We start from the raw sequence: 13,478 nt of genomic DNA, 5'->3' as shown, positions 1-13,478 counted from the left end.
GAAATATTCAAGTTCGATTCAAAGAAGGGGAAGGAAAGTTTTCTTGGATCAAGAGCACCTTCCCGCCAACAAGGCACTTCCGTGTGGCGCGGTAAAAAAAAAAAAAAAAAAAAAAGAGCTAGAGAATATCTGGTGTTGTCAGAACTGGATGTCACTTTAGATCTATACAAGTTACTTGCCGTGTTGGTCTATACATATTTAAGACGTGCAGACAATTAAATACTAATAAAGTATATTATGGAAGTTTGAATAAGGTATAAAATAAAAAAAAAGTGAAGTCACTGGGTATTTTAAGTTAAAAAATTGGGGAAAAAAAAAAAAAAAAAAGGTTCCTGTTTTTTTTTTATCCTTTCAAATGAAATATTTAGAATAAGGCATTATTGTAAGGAAGAGGAAGCGCTAAACCCGTAGGATTATACAGTGTAGGGGGGAGGATGGAAAGTGTTCAGGCTTAATTCGGGGAACTGGAGCAAAGATGCAGTTTCCTAGAACAAGAGCCCCTCACCAGCGTCCAAGAACCTCCCTTGAGGGGTGAACAAGGAATTTCATTTCGCCTTAAATCTTTAGAGAACTCAGCTGTCTGAGTGGAAGCTCCAGGTGGAGGTGCTGGTTGCGAGTAATTTTCACTAGCCTAGTTTTACAGTTCTATTAACTTTATTGATGAATTCAGACTAAGACGGAAGACTAAATGGTGGTGGGATCTACTTTAATATTGTGATCAAGTCGACAGCCTAGTCGAACAGGCCAGCAGCCTGGTCTGGGACAGCCAGGGTGCGGCGACCTCTGGAAGCTGCGACAGATAACCTCCTTTCCCCAGAATTATCCAAAGGACAAGAAAAATAAAAAAAAGTGTCCCTTTAACAGGAAATTAACGTTTCCACAGTGTTACAGTTAACGAGGAATAAATATTCACCGGGTATACATTTGCTCAGAAATAAATATATAAAAAGTAAACACAAACGTACGATTAATTACCAGGAAGCAGTTTAAATAACTATAGCCTACCACAACTAGACTAGTTCCATAATCCCAACACCGATTAGCGTCATAGCTAGTGAAAAAAAGCAACAAAAACTTAATTTCTATTTCATATCAACAAGAATCAAATTCCCAGAACTTACATTGACAATCTGATGGTTCATTGTTACACTTGGGCTTATCCAGTGTTGTTGCTATGATCATCGTCATCTTCACTACTAGTAGCACCCAGTATGACACTCGTGCTCCCTGCTTCACCACTGTGGTATTCTCCTCAACAATGACTGCTGTACCGCCAGTCAGTCAGCTTACTCACAGTGGGGGTCCCAGCCTGGGCTTCGAAGTTTCACTCGCAAAAGATTTCGAAACTAAAACACGTCTTTAGTACCGCCGTTCTCATTTGTCTTGAATATACAAACAAGCAGGTTATATACACCGAGATGTATATCTCTCTCTTAGTGTATATAACGCTGATACTTCGAGCCTTTTTTTTTTTAGGCATTAACGCATTCTTCTCTGGTGGTGAAAAGGTTACGCGGAGCCGAAAGATTTTAAAACCAATTAAACAACAAACCTAGCAGACACAAGGAGGGTATATACCCCCGAGGGGCATGTCTTTTATCAAGGATATGTATATTATTATTATAATCATGGGGAGCGCTAAACCCGTAGGATTATACAGCGTATGTGGAGGGGGGATGGAAGGTATTCAGGCTAATTCAGGGAACTGGAACACAGATCCAGTTCCCTCACCAGCGCCATGGAACCTCCCTTGAGGTAAGGTTATGTAGACACACACACACTTATTTTTTAAGTAATATTTAAAAGGGATGCATAAAAAGCACTCGCTTATTAACTGGAAGTTTCAACAGGAAATGGCAGAATTAATATTTACAGCTCATCCTAATTCTTTTATTTCTGAAAATTACAAGACAATATTTATCATAAGATCTACTAAATGATATCCTAAGACAACGTAGAATAGTATACCAGTGGATGTGTAGAATCACCAGACTCCTACTGACAAGGAGAGAAGGAATCATACTAAATAAAATTAAAGAAATGTTTTCAATTTGAGACCCATATATCGATCATAGACAAAGCAATGATTATTTGCAGTCCTAGCTTTTTCTTTAAAGAGGAGAGAGGGTACCTTAATACTGGTGAAGGGCCCTTGTTCCAAGGAATTAAAGCTATCTTCCTCTTTGGATCAAATCTGATTACCTCTTATTCCCCAGGAGCCTTATGACCTTCTTGAGGAAATAAAGCTTCCTCGTGAATATATTGTTTATTTAACATTGAGGACATTGCTTGCTGGCAGTATTGAAAACACATGACAGTGATTCCTTGCCAACAACCTCAAACTTCAGCGACCTTGGTCGAAGACAACTCCAGGAGCGGCAGACTCAGGTGTTGCTTGACAGGGCAGCAAGGTGTTTCCTTTCTCTGGTGCATGGGACGATGTAATGTGAGGTCTGGGTGGAGGAGGCGGTGACGGAGGGGATGCTGGAGGCAGAAGACCTCCCACTCCTTCCTGTAGCTCTCCTCCAAAGGGCCCCACCTCTTCGACGGTTGCAGCCCAGTAGACACACGCTACAGCGAAGGTCAGGTGAGGACAGGTTAGAGAAACAGCAGTAGAGGACGAAGAGTATAAGAACAGGTACATGAATTGCATCACAACACGGGATCCCGGGACTCAAAAAAGTAAACCGGTTCAATTACCATTAATCAGTCGGACCAAACGGGAATTTATATTCACCTTACCTGCTAAACGATACTGGTGCTCACCTGCGTGAGGGTGCCCCTGGATGCGCAGGTGATGTAGTACACGAAATAGGCAGGGACGGCAACTATGGAGACAAGGGCAGAGAACCAGCCTAGAGCCTGCACCCAGCCAGGGAACACCTCCCCTCTGTAGCTGGCAGGAGCGTTGCTCACCATGATGTTGATGAAGATCAGCTGATGCACACAACACACGCGAGTTAAGTGTTACTACTGTGTATCATATTTGTTTGCATGTTAATTAAATAATTGTTAAAACTATGTATTAATGCAGGCGTGTGCATGCAGATTTCTTGTATAGCTAACGTTCGTGTACCTCTTATTGTAAGCTGATCATCGCTTTAATGTAATGCAAATAACTCCGTTTACGTTATTCCTAGTATATCTCCTTTCATTGTAACTGATTTTCACTGTTTTAATTTCTAAGGCTTGAATAATAAGATATTACAAGGACCCCAACGGAAATAAGTCACTTTGACTTTTCTGGGGTTATCCTAGGTAATTTACTTTATGTATGATAATTGTACTTATGTGTACTTCCCTATGCTGATGTTTTTGCTAATTCTTCACGTGCAGTGAGAGATTGATTTTTTGAAGCGGCTTTGGGTGTAGGATGAATTAATATATATTTTTCCTGCATTTAGTACCTCTTTGTCCTTCATTAATTTTCCGTGATTCATCTACTCTTTCCTTTGCATATAATGGATTTTTTCTTGCACTCAGTTTCACTTTCCCTATGGCCGCTAACTGTTCCAGGAGCCAGACTTACCAGCAGAACGAGGGGGGTGACCAGGAACCAGACTCACCAGCAGAACGAGGGGGGTGACCAGGAACCAGACTCACCAGCAGAACGAGGGGGGTGACCAGGAACCAGACTCACCAGCAGAACGAGGGGGGTGACCAGGAACCAGACTCACCAGCAGAACGAGGGGGGTGACCAGGAACCAGACTCACCAGCAGAAGGAGGGGGTGACCAGGAACCAGACTCACCAGCAGAACGAGGGGGGTGACCAGGAACCAGACTCACCAGCAGAACGAGGGGGGTGACCAGGAACCAGACTCACCAGCAGAAGGAGGGGGGGGACCAGGAACCAGACTCGCCAGCAGAACGAGGGGGGTGACCAGGAACCAGACTCACCAGCAGAACGAGGGGGGTGACCAGGAACCAGACTCACCAGCAGAACGAGGGGGGTGACCAGGAACCAGACTCACCAGCAGAACGAGGGGGGTGACCAGGAACCAGACTCACCAGCAGAACGAGGGGGGTGACCAGGAACCAGACTCACCAGCAGAAGGAGGGGGGTGACCAGGAACCAGACTCACCAGCAGAACGAGGGGGGTGACCAGGAACCAGACTCACCAGCAGAACGAGGGGGGTGACCAGGAACCAGACTCACCAGCAGAAGGAGGGGGGTGACCAGGAACCAGACTCACCAGCAGAAGGAGGGGGGTGACCAGGAACCAGACTCACCAGCAGAACGAGGGGGGGGACCAGGAACCAGACTCACCAGCAGAACGAGGGGGGTGACCAGGAACCAGACTCACCAGCAGAAGGAGGGGGGTGACCAGGAACCAGATTCACCAGCAGAACGAGGGGGGTGACCAGGAACCAGACTCACCAGCAGAACGAGGGGGGTGACCAGGAACCAGACTCACCAGCAGAACGAGGGGGGTGACCAGGAACCAGACTCACCAGCAGAACGAGGGGGGTGACCAGGAACCAGACTCACCAGCAGAACGAGGGGGGTGACCAGGAGCCAGACAGCATACCAGTAGTAACCAATTCTCTCAGAGGTCATCATCTGCAGATCACGCACCGTCCTGCCAGCACCTGCAGCGTACCATATTGTATCACCCATGCGGCTTTAATACTTTCTTGTGAATATAACCAATTATATTCCATGTATAAAATGTGATAGTGTAGATAGAGAAAAACTCGTAAAAGTCTATCAATACATGTAAATCCCTCAAGGGAAAATGGGGAAGATACTATCGAGGAGCTCCTAGATGCAAGTAGCATTCCCCTTTTTTTTCCTCGGATCAAACATGATTGCCTTCCATTCACTATGTTGTATGACCCCCTACGGGTCTAGCACTTCCCCGTGAATGGAATAATAATCACCATATATGAAGCTGAAGACCAGGACCTCGCAGAGGGAGTTAAGGACGAGCGTGAAGGAGGCGCTGTACCAGTCCACCAGCGTCAGCCAGTAGATTCCGCCCTGGAAATAACGATCATTATTATTTTAACCATTAACGTGAGGGTCATTTAGCGCACGTAATGCTGGAGGCTCGATCCTCCTTCCGCTAATATAGAGACATTAATAATAATGTAATGGAGTTAAGCGCTAAACCCTCGGAAACTACCGTATTTTCCGGCATATAAGTCACGCCTTTTTTTACCATAAAAAAGTATTGGAAAATCAGCCTGCGCCTTATATGCTCAAGGTCAGGGGAGGCTTTGGGTTACGCTTTGGCGTAAAGTAAGAGCGTAATTAACCCTTGAATATGATTTCTGGTTTACCGTTACAATACTTCTGTCTTGCGCCTTATATGCCGGAAAATACGGTAATTACAGATACACTGTTACAGTGAATCTGTAATTACCGTAATTTCCAGTGTATGAAGAGGTTCTCTTTTCAACGTATTGAGAGTGGTGAAAGGCTCTTGCTCCAACGAATGGGAGATATCTTTTGCCTTGTTATTGATGGAGGGCCCCTGATTCCTCTTCCTTGTATTATTATAATTGTTTAAAAACAAGCAGTAAACCCGTATGGATCAAAGGTTAATGAGAAAGGAGTAACTGGGAGGGTACAACATTTCAAGGGTGTGCTGTAACACAGGTGAAGTGCTTTTGATTCAATGAATCGGAGCTAACCTCCCCATGGATCAAATCTGATTACCTTTCACTTTCCTGGGTGCTTCATGACCAGTTCTGGTCATAAACTTTTATGCTTTATGACCAGTACCGGTCATACTGCATACAAATTATTGCACGTTAAAATATTTACGAGATGCACTCATGGGGAGGCGCTAAACCTGTAGGAATCACACAGCACCTAGGAAATGGGAGGTAATCAGATATGATCTGGTGAAAGAGTGTGTGGAGGCGTCATTAGGTAGTTACTCTGGTACAGAAGATAAGGGAGGCCAGTGCTGCCAGCACACACACAGCCAGGGTCACCAAGCCTCGGTATCTACCAAACACACGATACTTGTCCACCAGTGACATAGTTGTAGTCTCAATGTGAGCGATCTGCGGGAGAACAGAGACTGGGGTGGGGGAGGGTCGCGATGCTATTTTTTTTATCAAGTACAGAAAAAAAATACATTTTAGGTATAATGAGGTTATATACAATACCCGAAAACTTCTGCATAATCACTGACTTTCTAAATACCTTATAACACTTTATAACTATTTATTTTTGCAAATATTGTAATTTGTTTTGGGAAATCAATTTCATTTTCATTATCAGCTGAAAGTCAGCTAAATTTTCCTTGTATTTGGTGAAAATCTCCTAGGAAAACTATTATATTTTTCTGAAAGGAAAGAGTGGTAGAACTGTTAGTGTTTATCCTCGTCTATTCAGATATATCAGTTACGATGGTGCAGGGAAGTTCTGATGGTGTTTTGCGGAGTTTAGTTGTGCTGCACTGGTGTTGTGGGGAGAACTAGTGGCAATGTCAAGAAGATATGGATACTCACCAGGGAGTCAATGCCCAAGAAGAATATGGTGAGAAAAAACAAGACGGCCCAAAATGGAGCGAATGGCATGAGAGACAGGGCCTCTGGGTACGTGATGAACACTAAGGCAGGACCTGTTGGAGGAATGAACAGTAAAGAACATCAAGCAAGTCTTGTAGGAGGGGCGGTGAACATTTATGAACACTAGTTCTTCCTCCATTCATCTTCTCCTTCTCTACCCCCCCCTCCTTTTCCTCCGCTCTCCCCTCTCACCAGCTGATGTAACATCTTGTACAGAGACACCGCTGCGATGAGCAATGAAGCCCAGCACGGAGAAGACGACGAAACCAGCCAAGATGGAGGTGGCACAGTTGAGGACAGGCACGAAGATGGCATCTCGCTGGCATCTATAGCGGAACTTGTTGTAGGACCCCAGCGTGGTAAGGATGCCCCATCCTGGCCCCAGGGAGTAGAAAATCTGGCCTGCTGCCGCTGCCCATACCTGCAGGGAAGAGAAGGTGAGGGGGAGACATAGGAGGGAGAAGGGTAAGAATTTGTGATGAGAGAGTGAAAAGATATAGAGGAGAAAAAATAAAGGATAAGATACAGAGAGGGAAGAGGATAACTTAGAATCCAAGGATACGTTTGAGAGATCTTCCTCATTTGGAAACTTACCCTCAGATCCTTCAGCTTCTCGAAGTCTGGGTAGATATAGAAGTATATGCCATTCCAGGCCCCGGGCAGCGTGAGGCCTCGGATGAGCATTACAAACAGCATCACGAAGGGGAATGTCGCCGTGAACCAAACCACCTGAAGAAGTGGCGGACGGTGTGAGTGATCGAGAGAGAGAAACAAAAAAAAAAAGAAAGAGGAAGAGAATGATCCACAACACACCTTGCCGAAGACCTTGATGCCCTTGAAGACACAGAGGAAGACGAACACCCAGATAAAAACAGTAGCTGCCATCACTGGCCAGGTGAAGCCTCCCAGTTCTGTTATGCCGCCGGTGATCTCCAGGATGTAGTTACTGCAATATGAAAATATTTTCTGAATAATAAATTAATGGAAAACTAATTGACAAATGAATGACTTGTATCACAGGAAACTGGCGCCCTTCTTGACAGTAAATATTAATGCAATGCATATATGTATGTATGTATGTATGCATAGTTTACCGATTTGCAGTTACTGAAATAACGGCGTCCCTTCTTATCATATAAATGTAGAGAGAGTGGGAAAGGGGAAAGAGTAAAGGGGATGCGTAAATGAGGAATGGAAAAAGCAAGTAATGGGCGAAGAAGAGTAAAAGGAAAGGACAGGAAAGTGTACAAGGATAAGACGGAAACTTTAAAGTTTACGTCTTATCCTTCTTACCCGTCAGTTTTATCAAATCTGGATACATCAGCAGTGTGCTGCAACCCTACTGTAAATGATAATTACATAGTGGGAACAAAGGCCAGCTGTTTCCATGTCACATTCCATCACACAGGATGGGTTTCAATGTAATGAAATCAGTCAACCTGAGTTGGAGAACTTCAGCAAGGCATTGATAATATCGTCAAGTATTTCGTTAATTATTTAGCAGCTACAGAAGCTTGAATTACTTAGCAATTATGGAATTTTTGTGAAGATGTGTTCGGCATCATAGAGCGGGGAAGGGAAAGTGTAAGAAGGAGCGGCTACACGTCACTTCTACTGCTTGCCTAAAAATAAGTTTGGTTTGTATTGACTTACTGAAAGAATTCGTCGGCTGGAGAGAGTTCAGGAGCATTGCCTTTCGACGTGTTCCCGTACGTTGTCTGGTGGAGAAAAGTTAAATGTTGTAGATAAATGGTTCAGAGAACCGAAAAGTTGATAAATTAGACACATGTGCATCACTTGGCTATCTTTATTGAGGAAACGTTTCGCCACACAGTGGCTTCATCAGTCCAGTACAAAGAAGAACAGAGAACATCAGAAGGAGATTGACGTAATCAGTTCTTCAGCATGGAGTTGATGTAATCACTCCAATCTTATCAAGATTGAGAGAGGCCTACGGCCTACGTACGAAGTTCAAAAGGGTGATCAAGTGACTAGAATGATGTACAAGGGAAGCTGAAAATTATTATTATTATTATTATTATATATATATATATATATATATATATATATATATATATATATATATATATATATATATATATATATATAAACTACACAAGTATTGCAACACTGACATCCCTTTCTTTTGATTAAATCTGATTACTTCCAATTCCTGCGGATTTTGCGCTTCCCTGTGAATATAATTAATAATAATAATTAACAAGTAGTGCCAACACCATGAAGCAGGGGTGTACAGGGTACCCACAAGGGTCAGGCAGGGGTGTTACAGGGTACTCACAAGGGAGCAGGCAGGGGTGTTCCAAGGGTTGTCACAGGAAGACCAGGGCAAGTGACTATTGAAGGAGTTGTAGAGAAAGAGGAGAGGATAAGCGATGACCACGCTGTACACCGTCACGAACACTACGTTCACCAGGAACGATGATACACCAACACCTGTGTGATATACCCGAGATAGTTATGATATACCTGCGGTATACCTGTGACAACATCCTAACTCACAATATCTAAAACTCAAAATATATATATTTTTTTCATTTTGTTTATGTGTCTTTTTCTACTGAATCGTCGTGTTCAATCAAGAGTTTGTCAGTCGTTCTCTTGGCTCACTCTTTTTGTTTATATATTCAAACACTTGCTCTTACCATAAAACATGATTTTCTTTATAAATTTCACCCTTCGATTTCAGCACCTGCACATGCCTTCAAAAATGTACTTCTCTCACTAAACAAACACTTCCTTGGCTGTAAACAAATATCTGATTTCCTTTCTCTAATGCTTGTTTAACTTTGCTTGTTGATGGAGGTGAATCTTTGGCACAAATATTTACGCTCCAAACTGCCACTTTTCTGCTTCCCATCTTTCGCATCTTTCTCCATCAACTCTTGTGTTCTACAAGGCGCTGTTGTTCCTCCCCTCAGCTCTTTTTTTGTGCTATTCATTACTAATCCTCGTAAAACACTATCCACTCTTATGCTGAAGATCGATTTTTATGTTTTTATGCTTTCCTTCCGCCGTTTATATACAGTTCCGTTTCCCTTCATTAATAATAATAATAATTAGCCACTACACTTCTTTTACCCTTAAACAGTGGACAGACTTCATACAAGGTGAAGCAACTGCACGAGGAGAACTGCCCTAGGGAAGACTCCAGACGGTAGAGCGGGATGCCCACCAACACCAGCACCAGCAGGTAAGGCACCAGGAAAGCCCCTGTAATCAATATAATATATATATATGAAAAAGAGACACAGGTACCGAGGAAGCTTTTATTGAAACAACTTTTCCCTCTTTGTACAGCTTAATCAAGTCAATGACTTGAAAAAGCTGTACCAAGAGGCTCAGAATAATTTGAAAGCAACAGTTGTTGTCTCCCACTGCATCACTCACCTCCTCCATTCATGTAACACAGGTAGGGGAACCTCCACACGTTGGAGAGGCCTATGGCGAACCCAGCCAAGGAGAGGAAGTAATCACACTGGCTCTGCCAAGTTCCCCGAGCGATGTCCAAGTCATCGAAGACGGGTGACTTGTTTTCCAGAATGACCTGAAGGTGCTCGTCGGTGCCTGTCAGGTGTTCTTCCGGGTCGTCGGAGAGTGAATTCTTCTCTAGAAAGTCTTGAAGGTGTGTGTTTGTCTCTGTTAGGTACTCGCCTCCTCCTTCTTCTACTCGTCCTTCCGTTTCTCCCTTTTCTCTGTCTCTGTTGTTTCCTTTTCTTTCTTCGTCCTCAGCATTGTTGTGCGATGCGCTTTGTGCCGTTACATTCTGAGTTACATCCTGGACGGTACAAAGGAAGAGGACTATAATTTTAGTAAGTACTCACTTATTTGTGTGTGTATGTGTGTGTGTGTGTGTGTGTGCGTGTGTGTGTGTGTGTGTGTGAGTGTGTGTGTGTGTGTGTGTGTGTGTGCGTGTGTGTAAAATTACTGCCAACCTATCTAAAATACTCTTATCGGTTTTGAACCCTATAAAAAATCACTCCAACTATGTTCTTATTCAGTTCATTTCACTTGCACGAATAGCTAGATAGATAGATAGACAGATAGAGAGAGAGAGAGAGAGAGAGAGAGAGAGAGAGAGAGAGAGAGAGAGAGAGAGAGAGAGAGAGAGAGAGAGAGAGAGAGAGAGAGAGAGAGAGAGAGAGAGAGGAGGGAGGTATATATATATATATATATATATATATATATATATATATATATATATATATATTTGTGTGTGTGTGTGTGTGTGTGTGTGTGTGTGTGTGTGTGTGTGTGTGTGTGTGTGTGTGTGTGTGTGTGTGCGTGTGTGTGTGCATGTGTATTAATCACTATTTTTAAAGACTGAAGTAAGATATAAGGAAGATACTGCTGCTGTTGTTGCTGCTGATGTCTTGCCAGAAGTGTGTAAACATCACAATTTAAATGATCCTCCTTAATTTATCAAACATATACCGAGATGCACTTTGTCAATGAGATATCAAAGAGAGTGTTTCAGCACTTACATAAAATTTGGATTAGCAACTTCATTCGTGTCGGCCGATTTGCTGACAAGATTATGAGAATATAAACATTTGTCCCCGTTGACATGAATATTGTTATTGATTTTACTTATACAATATCCTCCACTATTTGTGTAGTGTGAAGTGGCAGGGAGTGAGGCGCCACTAATGGAGTGTTAGATTTTCCTGATAATCCATCAGGCACCTCGCTGATAGTAGTACTTTATCCGTCAGGAAACAGGATAAGTGCTTCCTAACACTGGTCTTAGTCATGTGATAACCCGCTAACTGGAATTTTAGGCTATGTGACCAAGGATCTCCTCTGGCTTACTGGTCCACCCGTTTAATAATTAAAGATCAGATCATGTGATTTTGTTCTAACCTCGTCTACAATACCTTTTTTTTCTTTCCAGCACTTTACATGTATACATTTCAGGGATATTAGTCTGTTGTTCAGGGCTCCCTGTTTGCTCCTCTCTTTTAATATTTTTTTTTATTGCAGTCGCTGTTCTCAGTGTGTTTGGTCTCCTTTATTCCCCCAGTGGTACTGGACCTATGGCCGGGGTACGGGAAGAGGGTATCTAAGGACATGAAGGAGAAACAGCCGGTTTTGTGTGGCTGAGGCAGCAACTGTGGAAAATACTGTATATATTTTCCAGAAATTCAGTATTTATATGTAAATAGATGGCCATACTGTATTTAATAATATTTATGTCATAGAAAACGGAAAGCCTGCGTCTGCGCAGACGAGACTCACCATCTTGGTTTTGAATTTGTACAAACGTTGGTGAATGGGAAGAATTTTTCGTGCTCTAGAGGTTAAAATTGTGCTGACACCTCTCAAATAGGAGGCGAAATTGGTGGATGTGCATTCCTGCATAACTTGAGATATCAGACGACTGGACAAGACAGCTCCAGGAACCTCAGATAAGCTCTCTAGATTTGTGTGTAATTCTGGCCAGCATTATTTTCATAGATTTAGTTAGAGTGAGGTTTTCTGAGTATGATACACATTAATCTCCAGTCAAATTGGTGAGTGATATTAAGATATATTTTCCTTCTGTTATGTAATTGTGTATATATATAACCATTTATTATTTTTAATATACAGTCCACAAATTTATATATTTACCAGTATTCCTGGTGTATGTATATTTCATTTAATTAATAGGTCCAGAGCAACTTGTGGTTATGACAGTGGTAGGTATCGAAGGGGGACATTTTTTGCGACCTAGGTGTCCCAAATTCCTACTTGTCTATGTAACATTGATAAATAATAATTATCTTTGTTATCATTTACTGTTATGTACATAATTAGTTACATTCAGATAAATGCAATTTTCCACATTTAATTTGCCCGTTGGTCCTTCTTGAACCGGAGGTAATTAGTGAAGTCATTAATTAGTTAATTACTTAATAATTATATGTGAAATGACAGAAGGAGGTGGATGTTAAGTTCACAAATTTACTTAATGTGTAGTGGATTATAATTATTACAATATTAATTTTGATAAGTCAAGTCTGGCTAAGTTTATATTAATTTGTATAATTAATTTGATAAGACAATTCTGGCCAAGATTTATATCAGTGTATGTGTAATTGATAAGCCAGGTGTGGATAAAGATTATATTAATGTGTATAATATTAATTTTACTTAATGTCTGGTGGATTATATTTGTATAATATTAATTTGATAAGACAATTCTGGCCAAGATTTATATCAGTGTATGTGTAATTGATAAGGCAAGTGTTGCTAATTATATTAATGTGTATAATATTAATTTTGCTATGCCAAATTCTGGCAAGGATTTATTAATTTGTATAATATTAATTTTGATAAGCCAAGCTGGCTAAAGGTTTGTATTAATGTACATTTAAAATTTATATTAAATTTCTTACATGTAATTGCTAAGCTCAAGTAGCTAGGATTTATTCAAAGGTAAGTTGTAGCTCAGTGTTGTAAGTTGTAATACCTTTATAAAGTGCATAATTTAATACATAATCATTGTTATTAAGTTGAATTTAATACATTGCATCATGGCTGAAAATGAGGAAATTAATGTAGAAGACAAACATGTGGAATATAGAGTAAAGAAAGCATCAATACAGGCTAGGAAAGTTCATGTAACAAAAGCATATAATAAATGTTTGGAATTAATGAATCAAGAAACTGTGAATACTGATGATTTAAAATTGTATTTAGATGCTTTAGGTAATAGATATGATTCATACAAATTATATTACAACAAATATGAAGGAGATTTGTTAGTAAACTGTGTAGATGAGACTGAAGTAGATCTCATGATTAATCAGTATTATGAATTAGAGGAAAAGATTCTTTCTTGTAAAAGTCAGGCCTTGAATAAATTAAAATGTGTAAACCAGGCAGTTGGTCAGTCTGCTCCAACAAATAATATGTCTTTGCCAAAACTCCCAGAATTGTGTTTGCCTGT

At 41.4% G+C, this 13,478-nt stretch overlaps 1 protein-coding gene across 4 annotated transcripts in view; it reads right to left on the bottom strand.

Annotated features, from left to right (window-relative positions):
• LOC128693273 (sodium- and chloride-dependent GABA transporter 1-like) overlaps nt 1–13,478 on the bottom strand; it is a 44,715-nt gene that overhangs the window by 10,782 nt on the left and 20,455 nt on the right. For 2 of the 4 annotated variants that reach the window (XM_070089388.1, XM_053782857.2), the window contains exon 1: nt 1,122–1,284. In XM_070089388.1, coding sequence (XP_069945489.1) covers nt 1,122–1,188 — 67 coding nt within the window. In that variant the 5' untranslated portion in view covers nt 1,189–1,284. Of the gene's footprint in view, nt 1–1,121; nt 2,572–2,766; nt 2,938–4,490; nt 4,592–4,882; nt 4,983–5,887; nt 6,017–6,466; nt 6,580–6,718; nt 6,948–7,120; nt 7,256–7,339; nt 7,473–8,179; nt 8,245–8,825; nt 8,981–9,625; nt 9,758–9,934; nt 10,323–13,478 lie in introns of those variants that run through there. The other 2 variants (XM_070089387.1, XM_070089389.1) reach the window with 2 other exon arrangements.

This window comes from Cherax quadricarinatus, chromosome 28, assembly GCF_038502225.1.
Source record: "Cherax quadricarinatus isolate ZL_2023a chromosome 28, ASM3850222v1, whole genome shotgun sequence".
In the NCBI taxonomy this organism is placed as follows: Eukaryota; Metazoa; Arthropoda; class Malacostraca; order Decapoda; family Parastacidae; genus Cherax; species Cherax quadricarinatus.
Note: the sequence above shows the minus strand (reverse complement) of the source record. Positions and strands in the feature narration are given on the sequence as shown.